Raw genomic sequence first — 17,805 nt, 5'->3', positions numbered from 1 at the left:
AATTAAGATTTTTAAAAGTATATCTCAGCTTAGGTCCATTTCATGCAAGTGATTGGTTTCCAGAACTTTTAAGGTCCAAAAAGCACATTAATGCAGCATAAAAGTAATGAATACAACTCCAATGGTAAATTCATATTTTTAGAAGAAATATTATAGGTGTGCGTTAGAAATTTTAACTATAAATCTTCACTTTCACTTTTTCATTCTTCTTCTTTTGTTTATGGCGATTCACATTCTTTGTGCATCTATTGGGCAGGAAGGATCTGTAGTTAAAAAGGACTTGAATACTGATCTGTTAATTACGGCTCCTGAAGACATGGATTTAACCACTGGCGTTTTATGGATTGCTTTTATGCTGAATGTATATGCTTTTTGGAGCTTAAAACTGAATGGACCAACCGAGATATTCTTCTAAAAATCTTAATTTGTGTTCAGCAGAAGGATGAAAGTCATTCACATCTGGGATGGCATGAGGGTGAGTAAATTATAAGATAATTTTCATTTTGGTGTGAACTATTCCTTTAACCAGCAGGGTCTATTTTATTAATTTACATTCATTCATTAGTAAAATCATAAGTAGCTTTTATACAATTTGACAAATTAACTGCAAAAGACCAAAGTACTCTATATAGTTTGCGTCAGTTTCAAACAAACCATTATATAATAGCGCCACTAGCTTTGAGTGACATGCTTTGTCTGCGCATGTAGAAATTAGGAGTACACTAAACAGTTAAAGTGCAAGACTTAGTAGAAGCACACAAAATAGAATGTAAAATAGGTTTACATATGAGCGTTATAGTTACTAATAACGCTCATATGTATAAACCTATTTTACATTCTATTTTGTGTGCTCCTTGAAGATGACGTTATACTGCAGATCCGGGAATGACGTCACGTCCTCTCGCGATATCTCGGCGTAAGCAAAAGCCAGACGCTTTTTTGAGCCGAAATCCCCCTCCCTCCCGTCCCCTCCCACGCCCCAGCAGCGCGTTCACTGTGGGATAGTGGCAGTATACAGTATATCTTCCATCGGAGAGCGATAAGAAGCGCCAGGCTCGAGGGGATGAAGATGGCTGACGCCAAGCAGAAGAGGAACGAGCAGCTGAAGCGCTGGATAGGCTCGGAGACGGACATCGAGCCGTCCGTGCTGAAGAAGAAGAAGACGAAGGTGAAGTTCGACGATGGCGCCGTGTTTCTGGCCGCCTGCTCGAGCGGCGACACGGAGGAGGTTCTGCGAATGCTCGACCGCGGCGCGGACATCAACTACCCCAATGTGGACGGGCTCACCGCCCTGCACCAGGTAAGAGCGGCTTCATTCGGGCTCCGAGTGGCGGACAGGCGGCTGTTGTGGACGGTAGATTCGCTGGCTGGCGGTGTGTGTTTACTCAGACCACCATCATCATCCTCACCGTCGGGCCGTTTTGCGGAACAGTGTAGCAGCTGAAGCTAAACGGGCTCTGATTGAGGCGAGAGATTCAATATGTTTACGTTTGTTGAATGCACATTATGTTGGATCGATGATCGTGGTGTGTGTGTGTGTGTGTGTGTGTGTGTGTGTGTGTGTGTGTGTGTGTGTGTGTGTGAAGGCAGGAAGAGGACTGTCTGTATGATTCTCGGGTGTGTTGGTGAGCTAGCTGCTGCTTTAGCCAGTTAGCCGCAGAGCTCAAAGTCAGATCATTCTGATCATCACAACACCAGGAGATCTATTAAGCTGCATTTCAGTGTTGACAAGCGGATCAAACACAGGAATAACACTAGAGTCTGTTTTTGGGCGTCTCATTGTAGTTCTAATATATGGTGTTTTGGTCTGCTAGTCTGAAAGTGTTTTAAATGCATTTAGCGGACAGTTGACTCGTAAGTTACAGTCTATTGACAGTGAATGTTTCATTTATTGGGGAAGACACCGTAAACTATTATGGTACCACTCTTCATTTAGGTTGTATTTTTTTTTACAGTAGTATATGTATTAGATATGAACTAACATTGATACTTCACAGCGTTTGCTAATTTGGTTAATGTTAATTCACCAAAACATTCTTCATGAGAGTTCATAATCACTCAACAAATGATAATTCCAATTATCCATCCATCCATGTTACACTTTATGATAAGGGTCCATTGGTTAACGTTTATTTGAGCGTGTTACACTTTACGACAAGGGTCCATTGGTTAACGTTTATTTGAGTGTGTTACACTTTACGACAAGGGTCCATTGGTTAACATTTATTGGTGTTACACTTTACGACAAGGGTCCATTGGTTAACATTTAGTTGAGTGTGTTACACTTTACGACAAGGGTCCATTGGTTAACATTTAGTTGAGTGTGTTACACTTTACGACAAGGGTCCATTGGTTAACATTTATTTGAGCGTGTTACACTTTATGATAAGGGTCCATTGGTTAACATTTAGTTGAGTGTGTTACACTTTACGACAAGGGTCCATTGGTTAACATTTATTTGAGCGTGTTACACTTTATGATAAGGGTCCATTGGTTAACATTTAGTTGAGTGTGTTACACTTTACGACAAGGGTCCATTGGTTAACATTTCTTTGAGCGTGTTACACTTTACGACAAGGGTCCATTGGTTAACATTTATTTGAGCGTGTTACACTTTATGATAAGGGTCCATTGGTTAACATTTAGTTGAGTGTGTTACACTTTACTACAAGGGTCCATTGGTTAACATTTAGTTGAGCGTGTTACACTTTACGACAAGGGTCCATTGGTTAACATTTAGTTGAGCGTGTTACACTTTACAATATGGGTTTATATTGGTTAACATTTAGTTGAGCGTGTTACACTTTACAATATGGGTTTATATTGGTTAACATTTAGTTGAGCGTGTTACACTTTACAATATGGGTTTATTGGTTAACATTTAGTTGAGCGTGTTACACTTTACGATAAGGGTCCATTGGTTAACATTTATTTGAGCGTGTTACACTTTACGACAAGGGTCCATTGGTTAACGTTTATTTGAGCGTGTTACACTTTACGACAAGGGTCCATTGGTTAACGTTTAGTTGAGCGTGTTACACTTTACAATATGGGTTTATTGGTTAACATTTAGTTGAGCGTGTTACACTTTACAATATGGGTTTATTGGTTGACATTTAGTTGAGCGTGTTACACTTTACAATATGGGTTTATTGGTTGACATTTAGTTGAGCGTGTTACACTTTACAATATGGGTTTATTGGTTAACATTTAGTTGAGCGTGTTACACTTTACAATATGGGTTTATTGGTTAACATTTAGTTGAGCGTGTTACACTTTACAATATGGGTTTATTGGTTGACATTTAGTTGAGCGTGTTACACTTTACAATATGGGTTTATTGGTTGACATTTAGTTGGCGTGTTACACTTTACAATATGGGTTTATTGGTTAACATTTAGTTGAGCGTGTTACACTTTACAATATGGGTTTATTGGTTGACATTTAGTTGACGTGTTACACTTTACAATATGGGTTTATTGGTTGACATTTAGTTGAGCGTGTTACACTTTACAATATGGGTTTATTGGTTAACGTTTAGTTGAGCGTGTTACACTTTACAATATGGGTTTATTGGTTAACATTTAGTTGAGCGTGTTACACTTTACAATATGGGTTTATTGGTTAACATTTAGTTGGCGTGTTACACTTTACAATATGGGTTTATTGGTTAACATTTAGTTGAGCGTGTTACACTTTACAATATGGGTTTATATTGGTTAACATTTAGTTGGCGTGTTACACTTTACAATATGGGTTTATTGGTTAACATTTAGTTGAGCGTGTTACACTTTACAATATGGGTTTATATTGGTTAACATTTAGTTGAGCGTGTTACACTTTACAATATGGGTTTATTGGTTAACATTTAGTTGAGCGTGTTACACTTTACAATATGGGTTTATATTGGTTAACATTTAGTTGAGCGTGTTACACTTTACAATATGGGTTTATTGGTTAACATTTAGTTGAGCGTGTTACACTTTACAATATGGGTTTATTGGTTAACATTTAGTTGAGCGTGTTACACTTTACAATATGGGTTTATTGGTTAACATTTAGTTGAGCGTGTTACACTTTACAATATGGGTTTATTGGTTAACATTTAGTTGAGCGTGTTACACTTTACAATATGGGTTTATTGGTTAACATTTAGTTGAGCGTGTTACACTTTACAATATGGGTTTATTGGTTAACATTTAGTTGAGCGTGTTACACTTTACAATATGGGTTTATTGGTTAACATTTAGTTGAGCGTGTTACACTTTACAATATGGGTTTATTGGTTAACATTTAGTTGAGCGTGTTACACTTTACAATATGGGTTTATTGGTTAACATTTAGTTGAGCGTGTTACACTTTACAATATGGGTTTATTGGTTAACATTTAGTTGAGCGTGTTACACTTTACAATATGGGTTTATTGGTTAACATTTAGTTGAGCGTGTTACACTTTACAATATGGGTTTATTGGTTAACATTTAGTTGAGCGTGTTACACTTTACAATATGGGTTTATTGGTTAACATTTAGTTGAGCATGTTACACTTTACAATATGGGTTTATTGGTTAACATTTAGTTGAGCATGTTACACTTTACAACAAGGTTCTATTGATTAACAGTTAGTTGAACAAACACATAATATTTTTACAGCAATTATTAATCTTTGTTAATTTTAATTGTTTATTTATTACAGTTATTTATTGTTAGTTCATAGTGCATTAACTAATGGTTAAAAAAAATGCAACTTTTATTCTATTTCACAAGCTCTCAATTCGATTGCGATTTTTACACGGCTTGATTCAATTCTGAGTCATGTGTGTATATTTCAGTTATAATGTCCATTTTACCACATCAGTACACTGCTTATACAGTACATTTAAACAGGAACCCAGCTTTCTCACAGTAAGCCACATCGCAATAACCTGCTTTTTGGTGTCCATCTAAACTTACTGACTGAACGGTTTGCTCATCAAATGTGGTCAACTTGTGTCCACAATCAACAGCACCACCCAGTATATTCTGTTATAACTGCCAGTTTTAGTGTGTGTGCGCTCAGGATTTAACATGCATCTCACTGAATATGGCCAGCAAAGCAAAACTTTACTTATTGCGAGACGAACGCTCAAGTATTCGACTCATTGTGCACATCCCTAAAGTGCACCCAAATGACAATAGCCATGTCATACTGTTCATGCTTGCTATAGATTACAGCCACTTTTTTTTAAATAAAAATTTGCATGTACACTCGTATGGAATACTGAAAACAAAAAATCAACATGATATAGTAGTCATTTGAATGAATATAGTACTAATTTTTCTTGTAATTAACAAAGAAGTATATCCTGTGATAGTAAACTTACATAGATATGAAATAAGCATAAAAATATTATTTATGGATGTGGCAATAAAAAAAACAACAATTCTTCTGCATCTCTGGTTCTTTAATGACCCTGAACTCGTTTGGTTTTTAAGCAGTTTTGACATTTTTATTTTGTAACACTATTTAAAAAAGAAAGGTTGTGGAATATCAAAGAGGTGTGGGCTTAAACAATAAATGGGTAGGTACAGGGGGTGGAATTAGGTCCCAGGTCACTAAAGCCCCAATTATGCATTAAAGGTTTAAAATATTGAACTGTATAATGTTACCAATATTATTTCTGTGTTAGAAGTTGAATATAAAACCATCTCGGTGCACAAAAAAGTAGCAGCTTTTGTTGTTTGGAACAGACAAATAGATTGTTAATAATGTATATTTGGGCTCTCAAATGTTCCGCAGCCTGGCTAAAATAGGGCAGCGTGACTGTATTACATCATGCCAATTAAGATTGAAGTCATGATGTTACTGCATAGTACTGGTGATTGACTGTCAGAATACCTGATGCCATGTCTGAATAGTATGATATCACACATCACTGTAAACAGGACGGAAGTCGCTTCTTGTTAAGAACCGCTTTGCTAATATTTGGCTGAGAGGATGTGTTTTTGTACACGATTTAGACTTTCGAGGGAATGTGCTTGGCTTGACCATAAACATCCATGAAGGATGTGTCACTTTGGTTTAGTTTTTTCTCTAACTGTTTAATGCACTAATGCAAATCACTAATGATTCTGGCAGAGATGATGTATATTGAGAGCATTTGCAAGCGGAGGTACTTTGTCTTTTAAGACCAGTTGGATATGTTCAGGAAGGTAAAGATAATCTGTAAATTCATATGTACTCTCACATATGTATTGTCTCATAACCTTGTGAGCCGTCACATTCCATGTGTTGCGATGAAATGTATTCAAAAGCATTGACTTTGGCTAAGTAATGCAAAGTGAAAGTGCTTGTCCTTCATATGTCATGCTTGAGGTTCTACAATTTACAGTAGTTTTTGGAAGTATTTTGATTCATCGAAAGTCTACTCTGTATGTGTTTTCAATTTAGAGCAGGAAAAGCAGGCATTTGACATTGTGATCCATAGTATCTAAGGTCCTGCGAGTCTTCTGTGTTTGATGGGACTGCAGGAGGTTCTCGGTACAGGCTCACCATCGGTTTAAAAGCACTTGCCTTTATTTGGCTGCTGTTCAGGCTGGGAGAGGAAAGAATTTGGATGCAGGTCTTGAGACCTAACCATGACTGGAGAGGCTCCTTTCCCTGTTGGATCTTGTGTGTGTGTTTATATATGTGGATTGTGAGGGACTGGAGAGTTCTAGCATGTGACTATCAGGCAATGAGTTCATATGGGCTTTTTATGTGGATGAAGAATTTGTTTTTAATGGTGATCTTACTATTAAAGTTCCAAACCAGAAGTGATGCAATACTGCAGTATTCATACTGCGCATGCACATTAGCTATACAAGCCGGGAAAATTGAATGTTTTAGCATAATATGAGGTAAAGCAGCACAACTTATGATTCCAATATTGTCACATTTTATTGCTGATTTGAAATATGTTCTTTGATTGTAATCTTGACCAACATTTTCTTATTTTTTTTATTTTGGTGTCCTCCAATTCAAGTAGTTAGGAGCTGCTCTGGCATGACTGGAGAGACTTGCTAGTAAGACTTTTGAGAGTCAAAATTGTGTGTGTGTGTGTGTGTGTGTGACAAGGAGAGATATGGCTTGAGAAATTGTATCTCGATAATTTTCCAAAAATTGACTATATTCAATAATCTACATATTCTCGATTATTATGTTTTTGCTCTGAAATATATAGATATATTTTTTAATCAGAGGAACCATCATTTCATCTAAACAGCCATTGTAACCATGTAGAAATAATATTTAAAAGGCATTAATTCAAAATCTCTAAAAACAATTATGAAGGCTGGGCGATAGGACGATGCAATCGGATATCGATGATGTCTTACAAAGATGCCGATTGTGAACAGATGATGATCGACAATATTGGGAAATGGCAAAACCATGGTTCTGGGAAATCGCCAAATATATTAAACAGTGGCCAGGGTGTGAAACTAGCACCCACAAAATATGACGAGGCTGAATCCAGTTCATATCGCATAAAATCTGCTGGATTGAAACACCAATATGTGAATAATATCTCCAAAATGCGCATTGAAAATGTATATGCTCACTTGAGGTGGATACATTTTTTATTAGATAAGAAGAAATGCGCATAAACTATGATTGAAACACATTTTCGAATTTAACAGGAATACAAGAGGCGCATAAAAAAAATTATGTGACAGAAGTTCACATTTAAATAAACACAAGATCATCTCCTTTTTGATGTTATTTTTATTAATTATACAGCCCTGAAGGATCATGAAATTAGTTTACTGATGCACTATGAAACTTAAAGGCCAAATAAAGGCTCATTAAAATGATCGTGATATTCTCGATATTGTTGAATTTGACATCAGCAAAATCATCGCAATTATATCGTGGGTATGATTCAATGTATAACACAGCCCTAGTCTATAGAGCTCCAGTTGAAGAGAACGAGACCTCCAACACACCATTCCGTAGGTCTGTGACATCCATGGCGAAAATAAAAGTTGTTTTGAACCTGCAAGTGTTACCCCGGATTTAATATACAGTATACTGTTATGAAAAGGATCTCCTGTCGCAGTGTCACATCTTATCAGGTTAGGACACGGTGTGACTATTACTTTTCTTTCACGGTTTCTTTTTAGCAGGATATGTGGTATTTGCAATAAGATCATAGTAACCATAAAACAAATGCCATTTTTCATGAGAAAAATACATCCCGAAATTAAATTGTATTCCCCCGATTTATTGATTTGGTATTAAGTTTATGGTAAATATTTTTTTATATCTGTGATTTGTGGATTGAAATCCTTAGCCACAATTTCTGTCTGTTCATGTTACACATTTCTTCTTTATTCCTTTTCAATGCTGTTTAGAATGTTGGGGCCTTTTAATAAAATTTGAATCATCAACACATTATGGGCTTTCATAGAGGTTTAAACACATAATCATTGCTATATCCACGACCCAGAATGTGCTTCTCGCAGCTCCGTTTATGATGATCTGTGCGGCTGAGAGCTCGAGACTGGTCCGCATGTAAATGTACGTGCTCTGCGTTGATTTGCCATTGAGTCTTGAGCCATGCTGAATGATCTAGGTAGAGCTGGTTCCTTTTGCGTTTTGAATGTTTGCCGTTTTATATTTTTCATATGCAACAAAAAAACGACAGTGCACAATCAGAGTCGGCCAACTTTGTAGTCGCACAAGCGCTCGCGCAGATCTGAACACTTGGTGCACAAAACACGATGACCGTAACAATCAACAGAATTTATTGATCATGAACTGGTAATTTTGAGTTGAAAATTCAGAACTTCAGACTTCACAAAACAAGAAGTTACCTAACGTAACAGCAAAATCAACAACAATAAAAAAAAAATATGATGTAAATCAACTTGCAAACAGTGAAACAATGCAAGCTCGTTAATTATTCAAGCCTGGTGCATGCTGGGAACCCCAGCCTGAAAAGTTCAGTAAAATGTAGTTATTTTATTTACTTGTGAAATTGACTCAAAAAGGGAATTCATATGACAATGTTTTCTATTTTTGGAATGTTGTATGATGATGCATTGTAAAGATAACAAAGAGTCATAAATAACAGGGATGGGATGATATATCAAATTTAGATATCTTGAACCAAAAAAATTACTAGCCATATTGAGGCAAAACTATTTCGTAATTTAACATTTGCAGTCTGTCCATGTGATGATAAATGAAATGACCCATCAAACATCACAATCTCTCTATCGCTTCATTTTCAAAAAGTAGCTTTTTTTTCTACACTGTTTACAGGGTTTAGCTTTTAGAAATATAATACCTGGAAAATCTTTTGTTGTTGTTGAATAGTGCTTGAGATTAAAATGGACGTTTTCTTCCGTGTAATGTGTGTCCATCAAAGATGGGATCTCGCTCTCCAGTTTAATTGAAAAATGTAAATTCTTTGTATCCCTTCAGTTCTTTTACTGTCAGATAAAAAAAAAAAAGTTAAATGAAATATTAATCACAAATGGCACGGATGTGCTTTAAAAACACTTTAGTAAATGAACCGGAACGCCTGTGTGAGTCTGTTAGATGCACGTTGAACTCTTGTGACAGTTCCATTTTAGCACATGTTATACAAATGAATGTAAACTCAGTGTTATTACTTGTAAATTGAACACATTATTTCAAACATTCAAATTGTGATTTATAATAATTATGAAAAACAAATTATTAATGATATTAATATGCAAAATATGAGGTAGATGAGTATGACAGGGCGGGCCGGGTCATTATTATACACACCCGGCCCCTTATCAGGCTAATTAAGCCTCCGAGAGGGATAAAGGACCGGGTGTGTTTAATCACGACCCCGCCCTCCGCCCTGTCTCAATGAGAAACTCATATTTTTAAAATATGAGCATTTATATTGTGCATTAAATAACTTTATTTCAATGAGAAATTATAATGTGCATTTTGCGCAAACATAAAACACTTTTTGTCAAACTTTTTCATTCGTTATCTAATCAGGATAATATTGAATCATGAACCTCATATTGTACAGGTCCTTCTCAAAAAATTAGCATATTGTGATAAAGTTCATTATTTTCCATAATGTAATGATAAAAATTAAACTTTAATATATTTTAGATTCATTGCACACCAACTGAAATATTTCAGGTCTTTTATTGTTTTAATACTGATGATTTTGGCATACAGCTCATGAAAACCCAAAATTCCTATCTCAAAAAATTAGCATATCATGAAAAGGGTCTCTAAACGAGCTATTAACCTAATCATCTGAATCAACTAATTAACTCTAAACACCTGCAAAAGATTCTGAGGCTTTTAAAAACTCCCAGCCTGTTTCATTACTCAAAACCGCAATCATGGGTAAGACTGCCGACCTGACTGCTGTCCAGAAGGCCATCAAGCAAGAGGGTAAGACACAGAAAGAAATTTCTGAACAAATAGGCTGTTCCCAGAGTGCTGTATCAAGGCACCTCAGTGGGAAGTCTGTGGGAAGGCAAAAGTGTGGCAAAAACGCTGCACAATGAGAAGAGGACCCTGAGGAAGATTGTGGAGAAGGACCCGATTCCAGACCTTGGGGACCTCGAGGAAGCAGTGGACTGAGTCTGGAGTAGAAAAATCCAGAGCCACCGTGCACAGGCGTGTGCAGGAAATGGGCTACAGGTGCCGCATTCACCAGGTCAAGCCACTTTTGAACCAGTGGCTACAGAGAAGCAGCACTGGACTGTTGCTCAGTGGTCCAAAGTACTTTTTTCGGATGAAAGCAAATTTTGCATGTCATTCGAAATCAAGGTGCCAGAGTCTGGAGGAAGACTGGGGAGAAGGAAATGCCCAAATTCCTGAAGTCCAGTGTCAAGTACCCACAGTCAGTGATGGTCTGGGGTGCCATGTCAGCTGCTGGTGTTGGTCCACTGTGTTTTATCAAGGGCAGGGTCAATGCAGTTAGCTATCAGGAGATTTTGGAGCACTTCATGCTTCCATCTGCTGAAAAGCTTTATGGAGATGAAGATTTCATTTTTCAGCACGACCTGGCACCTGCTCACAGTGCCAAAACCACTGGTAAATGGTTTACTGACCATGGTATTACTGTGCTCAATTGGCCTGCCAACTCTCCTGACCTGAACCCCATAGAGAATCTGTGGGATATTGTGAAGAGAAAGTTGAGAGACGCAAGACCCAACACTCTGGATGAGTGGCCACTATCGAAGCATCCTGGGCCTCCATAACACCTCAGCAGTGCCACAGACTGATTGCCTCCATGCCACGCCGCATTGAAGCAGTCATTTCTGCAAAAGGATTCCCGACCAAGTATTGAGTGCATAACTGAACATAATTATTTGAAGGTTGATTTTTTTTTTTTTGTATTAAAAACACTTCTTTTATTGGTCGGATGAAATATGCTAATTTTTTGACATAGGAATTTTGGGTTTTCATGAGCTGTATGCCAAAATCATCAGTATTAAAACAATAAAAGACCTGAAATATTTCAGTTGGTGTGCAATGAATCTAAAATATATGAAAGTTTAATTTTTATCATTACATTATGGAAAATAATGACCTTTATCACAATATGCTAATTTTTTGAGAAGGACCTGTATATCAAACCAAATCGTGTGAGAACCATATCCCATACTTAATATTTACTTATACAATTCGCTACAGGGCATTCATTTTTACATATTTGAATTGAGTACAAATGTAGAATTTGCTTATTATTTTAAAATACTTAATGTTTGCTGCTATTTTTTACTTCATCAGAAATATTTTTGCACTGTAGTTCTCAACTGGTGGGTAGCAATCCAAAAAACATGGTTGTGGAAGGATGATAAATGGGCTTCAACTTCGCAATACAATTTTTAGTGAGGAAAAAATGCGTTACTTTTTTTTTTCTGTAGATTTCAAAGGCTATGCATCCAAACAAACTGCATTATTTTGATGCAAATTCATCTGTCACTTGCTAATACTAATACAATATTTTACCCAGTGTTTGTTCCATGTGTCAGACTAGTAAAAGTCACATTTCTGCAGTTGTGTATGTTGCAAAGTTGCCAATTTTCCTATTCTCCCATCACGCTACGTTAATAATTTTGCATATTGTTGGGACTGTGGGAATATGAATACATTACAGTATATGATATTAATTAATTGTGATTAATTTGGTACACTTTTGGTTCACCACATGTGAAATCTGGGTCTTGAAAGCATAAACCATTTGTGTACCACTAATCTTGAGTGCCCGCTCACTTGTATTCATATATTTGCTCTAACAAAGCAGCATTTGCTAGCACCATTGACACTCGACAAAGTAAGAACCACCTTTCAGATTACAAGGAAGGAAATGGGTTCGAATGGCACAGTACTATGACGGGGTCTTTATGAGCCCAAATTTTTTGAAAATGGCATATCACAAGTTGCTTGAGAAACATTTCAGAAGATATGCGACTGGTTGTTACCCAATTTAACTTCAGAATGACTAATTACACCTTTTTTTAACGGATCCCTGTTTAAATGCAGTAATTGTGCTCTTTTTGTGCTTGTGCTTTTTATTTTCTGTGAATTTACACTTCACGTGATCGAAAAGGTGGTTTACTATCTGTAGCTTGACTTTAGGTATGTGTGGTTGTGTTGCTTATTTTGTATTAAATTGAATTAAAACAGTATGTTTAGACCAAGTCTTATGTGTTTAAATCCTCTGTTCACCATTGAAATAGATTGAATAATGCTACAAGAGTGCACAAAAATCAGTTAGTGTAGCTTAATATTTAAAAGGAGGAAGTTTTACAGTTGTTGCATATAATTTGCAGTATATTGACGCAAAGTTCTTTTTTTTGGGAAAGACACTGTAAAATATGTGTAGAAGGTTGAGCGTATGACAAAATAACTTTACTTTAGGTATGTGGAAATGGAGGGTGTTTTGCGGTATTAAAGTTACGTAAGTTTATTTACGGGCGGCACGGTGGTGCAGCGGTTAGCACTGTCGCCTCACAGCAAGAAGGTTGTGGGTTCAAACCCTGGTTGCCCCGGCCTTTCTGTGTGGAGTTTGCATGTTCTCCCGTGTCTGCGTGGGTTCTCTCCGGGTACTCCGGCTTCCTCCCACCATCCAAAAGACATGCAGGCTAGGTTAATTGGTGTCTCCAAAAAAAATTGCCCTAGGTGTGGATGTGGAGGTGAGTGTGAGTGTATGTCTGTCTATGTGTGGCCCTGCGATGGACTGGCGACCTGTCCAGGGTGTCCCCCGCCTTTCGCCCAATGTTAGCTGGGATAGGCTCCAGCCCCCCGCGACCCTGTACACAGGATAAGCGGTTGACGATGGATGGATGGATGGATGGAAGTTTATTTACAGCCTTCAATATGGCAACAAAAGTCAAAGTTGAAATAATTGGATCAGTCAGTGTTCCTGTTGCCCTGGGCTTTAGAAGCATAACTGTAATGTCACACGATGCAGGAAATGGATAGCTATGTCCCCTACATAGAGTGGTTAACTCTAGGGGATGTTTTGACTGAGCCACATAGGTTTTATTGTTTTCATACCTACCCATATTTTATTGTGAAGCAAAAGCAATGCATCAGCTACTCTATTTAACTCTGCTTTAAAACGATGTAATTAAAAATAAGTCAAAGTCGTAGTTTAAGAGCATTTGAATGATTTCAGTCAGTCCACATGTACTTCTGTACTGAAGTTAGTACAAGGACCCGATTGGGACTATGTGATCTTTATCCATTACAGTTTCTCTTTTGTCTTTTAGTGACAGGTAGTGACCTCACCTTGAGCGCATTGGTGTGTTTATCCAGGGAGGGACACCATGTGTTGGTTCCAGAAACAGTTGTAGCAGTATGACTTGGGTTATATATATCACTTCCAGACTGTCCTGCAGGCAAGTGCAGGAACGCTAACTTTAGCACACAGCCAACCCACATTCTGCTTGACTTTGTAGTTAAGAAAACTGCCATGGATTTGTGATTTATGTGATTGATTGAAATCAGGTATCGTTCACATTGTGTCAGAGCAGTGGCATAGTGGGTAGTGCACATGTACACGTAAGAGCAGTGCTGATGGGGACCTGGGTTCGAATAAGGTTTCCGTAATGGCCTGACCACAACTTTTATGTGTTGAATTGGACTGTTCATGAAGATTCTCACAAAACCTGTCAAGAACATGTCATATTTCAACCTATTTGTTGGACTTTTTTTGTTTTTTGCATTGTAATTTTCATTAGATACCCTTGAAATGCTTATATATAAAAAAAAAATGTGTGTATGTATGTATGTATGTATGTATGTGTATATATATATATATATATACACACACACACACACACACACACATATACACTCACAGTACTGTACAAAAGTCTTTGGCACATAAGATGTTTCACAAAAGCATTTGTCTTTTTGAACACGCACTCCGAAGTGGATACATTTGTAAACGCTGTTTTTCTCGTCGTAGTGTGGACTGTGAAAACGGATATTTTGGAATACAATGATGCATTTTTAGTCATTTGATCTATCCAACCAAAACAATCAAGATGGTGGCCTGTGTTATAGCGGCACTGTTGTGCCTGATACTCACTTTGATAGCGTTGTTAAAAAATAAATGTCACTTTGTTCAACCTTCACATTGCATTCCTTCAAAGACGAAGTGAAGTCTACTCGGAATTGGTATCCGGCGACGGAACACGAGGACAGTTGCATTTCAGACCGTACATGCAGCAAGGATTTTCCGCATGCGTTTGAATGAACACGATTTGAAGCATTTTCATACGTTTCTGTGTGGACGATCAACTTTTTGGCAATGCTTGAAAACGTTAGTGTGGATGGAGAGCATTTTGAAACGAAAACGCCGTTTTCAAATATATCCGGATTAATAGAACTGTGAATTAATATATATATTTTTTTTTATCAGCCAAGAATCAGTTTTACATATTTTTTTTTTTTATAAAAATGAATCTTAGACATGTGTAATTTTTTTTTTTTTAAAGGTATTTAAAGTCATGCAAAACATTTTAAAAATATATATATTTTAACTTGAATGGCATGGATTAAAAACAAGCAAACAAACCAATTATTTTCAATACAATTAAGCATATTTTTGCTCAAATTACCATTCATATAATACAAAAAATATCATTACATCTTGTGTGGATTTTTTTTTTTTTTTTTTTACATTTTTCTTTTGACCTATTATGTATAACCTTCATTTCACCATGAAACCAGGCATTGGATGGATTTAAAAAAAACACAATTTTCATTACAGTTTAGCAAATTGTTCCCCAAATTACCACTGTAATGACAAAAAATCTCATCTTTACTGTAAAATGTATTTTTAAAATTATAATAGTTTTTTTTGTTTTGTAGATCATGGTAGGATATGTTTGTATATCTTTGTTTTACTCTAACACAGTACAAATTACTGTATTACAATGATGAGAATCAAATGAGAATCACCTTTTGGCATTTCCAAAACAACTCCTAAGTGAAATGTCCAGATATGTTATGTAAATTAGAATGTGGGAGGAAAATGTATTGGTCCTTAAAATTCACTTCATTTTCTAAAGCCACTCTCACCTAATCTGATCTCATTCGAAAACTAATTTTAGTTTCCTATTTTCAGTGTTTTCCGTATGTATTAATGATATCTGTTTTCATTAATCTCTGGTCACATGCAATACATTTTCCACTGAAAATGGACCATTTCGAAAACACTATTTGGTTTTTACGAATACTAATTTAGGTTTTCCTTTCCACTTTTTGCCATTTTTTTTTTCTTTCTTCTAGTTAACCAGTTAAAGAAATTGGTTGAATTTATAAAGTAGTTGAACAGCTTTGTGGAGGCAGTATGCAAATGGCGGTGAGAAACAGCAGATTGGGCTCAAGGCCTGAAGCGTTGGTGTTTCAAAGACTGTTCCTTTATGTTTTTCATGGCTGTGTGTTTCATAAGTGTAATATTTTTCTAATTTAGACTTCATCGACATGCAAAATCTGTTTGCCCTGATATGGAAGCACAGTCTGGCAGCAGCATTTTTAGTCAGAGATGTGTCATTTACGACATTTGTGGAATTGTCTGCAGTGCTGCGATCAGAGATGTCAGGGTTTAGGTTGTTTTGAGTAGTAAGGTAGGTAAAGATATGCGGTTATATTTATGATGAGAAGGGTTGTGTTTGCTTTGTCATCCTGTGCCTGCATTCTTTACATGTCTCTCATTAGGATCCAGAATTCCTCAGCTGTCACTTACACCCCCCGCCAAAACAGCCGGCACCTCCCAGGTTATGCCGTTTTCTCCTGTGTTTACAGCATCACAAACAGAGACGCTTGATGAAGCATACTTAAAGTGCTAATAATGCGAAACAAGAGTTATTTTCGGTTTCATTATTGTGTTAATGTGCTATTTTGAGGTTGACGTGCCAGACCGTACTTTGCTGCACGAGTGTTGCACTTTTGTCTTAAAATTAAAATAGCTGCAGCTGTGATGGAGGTGATGCTTAAAGATGGCATGATAATTTTTGTCTGCTTGCTGTAGTCCTGATAAGATGACAGATTAGTGAAATGGTGCATTCTCAGACTCAACTTTTGACAGCTTAAAGTTAATCTAGATGTAAAAAGTGCAGTCACCATGTTTTGCCATTTTAAGTTAACATCTCTGTCATTGCTTACAGTGCTCAAAGGCTATTAAAATGACAGAATTTATATATTGCGATTCTTTTTCTCTTGAAATTGCAGTGACATTTAAGATGAATGGCTCTGGTTTTGCTTCAGGATGACATTTTACATTGGACATTTAGTTGTGACTCAACACTATAACAACATTGGTTTGCATACACAATATGATTTCAGTTGTTTCATGCTCCCGAGGCACTTATTCACTGCACAAAATACATTGTGGTGAACTTTTATTTAATGTTGTCTAGGTCAAGGGATGATGGCTTGTCAAGCAAACTGTCCATGTTGGCATAGGGGTGGATAAAAATATAGATTTTCTGATATATCACAATCTTTATTTGAATGATTTCGACATAGATTCTTAAATACCAGTCATTAATATGTAATCAAAAGGGACATTATAACTGAAATGATATCGAAAATAGAAAACAAATCGAATCAAGGTTTAGAATTGAATTGGAATTGAATCTGGAAAACTGTACCAATACCCAGCCTTAGAATCTAGCCTAACTAATTGACCCTTCGCTAAGCTCTGCTGTTTTTGGAAACCTCAATATCTTTGCTCAGGATGGTCCTAGCTCCTTGGATCAAAACTGATTCCAGAGCACATTACAAGGTACATGTACATATAAACATTTTGCACATTCTTGTTCCTTAGACCTAGAACTTAAGTCCTAATGTAATGCTCAAGATTTCTAAAAGTTCCACATTTAGGGTCATTATAATGGGAAGGGTTCGAGGCTCAGTCTTCATTTTTTAGGTGGTACCATGGTAAGTGTAGTGTGCATGCAGAACGTTTCAGGTTTGAGACTTTTTTTATGGGGTGAGAGTGCAATTTTGTTTAATTCCCCTCACTTTCGTATTGAATATCTGTGGTGGGTGACCAGATAGGAACCTGAAATCCTCACAGATATAAGTCCTCTATAGCAGCATTCTGCTGTAAAAAGTTTGAGTTTGTGATTCCACTGGTTACAAAGCTAGGGCTAGTAGAAATCTGGGGAAAAGACTACTTTATTCATGCATTTTGAGAAATAAACAGATAAAAAAATTAACATGAATGTTTTATGTACTTATTAGAAGCTGTGAGATGCCCTCACTCAGGTTCTCTGAAATGTTGTGGAAGAGTCCGATGACAGTGGTCAATT

At 36.7% G+C, this 17,805-nt stretch overlaps 1 protein-coding gene across 19 annotated transcripts in view; it reads left to right on the top strand.

The window, feature by feature from the left end:
• Nucleotides 1–975: 975 nt before the first annotated feature.
• The window catches only part of ppp1r12a (protein phosphatase 1, regulatory subunit 12A), a 92,437-nt gene continuing 75,607 nt past the window's right edge, over nucleotides 976–17,805 (top strand). For all 19 annotated transcript variants that reach the window (XM_052120454.1, XM_052120452.1, XM_052120446.1 and 16 more), the window contains exon 1: nucleotides 976–1,300. In XM_052120454.1, coding sequence (XP_051976414.1) covers nucleotides 1,064–1,300 — 237 coding nt within the window. In that variant the 5' untranslated portion in view covers nucleotides 976–1,063. The remainder of the gene's footprint in view (nucleotides 1,301–17,805) is intronic.

The sequence above is a fragment of the Xyrauchen texanus genome, chromosome 47, assembly GCF_025860055.1.
Source record: "Xyrauchen texanus isolate HMW12.3.18 chromosome 47, RBS_HiC_50CHRs, whole genome shotgun sequence".
NCBI classification, from domain to species: Eukaryota; Metazoa; Chordata; class Actinopteri; order Cypriniformes; family Catostomidae; genus Xyrauchen; species Xyrauchen texanus.
This window is presented reverse-complemented; position numbering and strand designations above follow the sequence as displayed.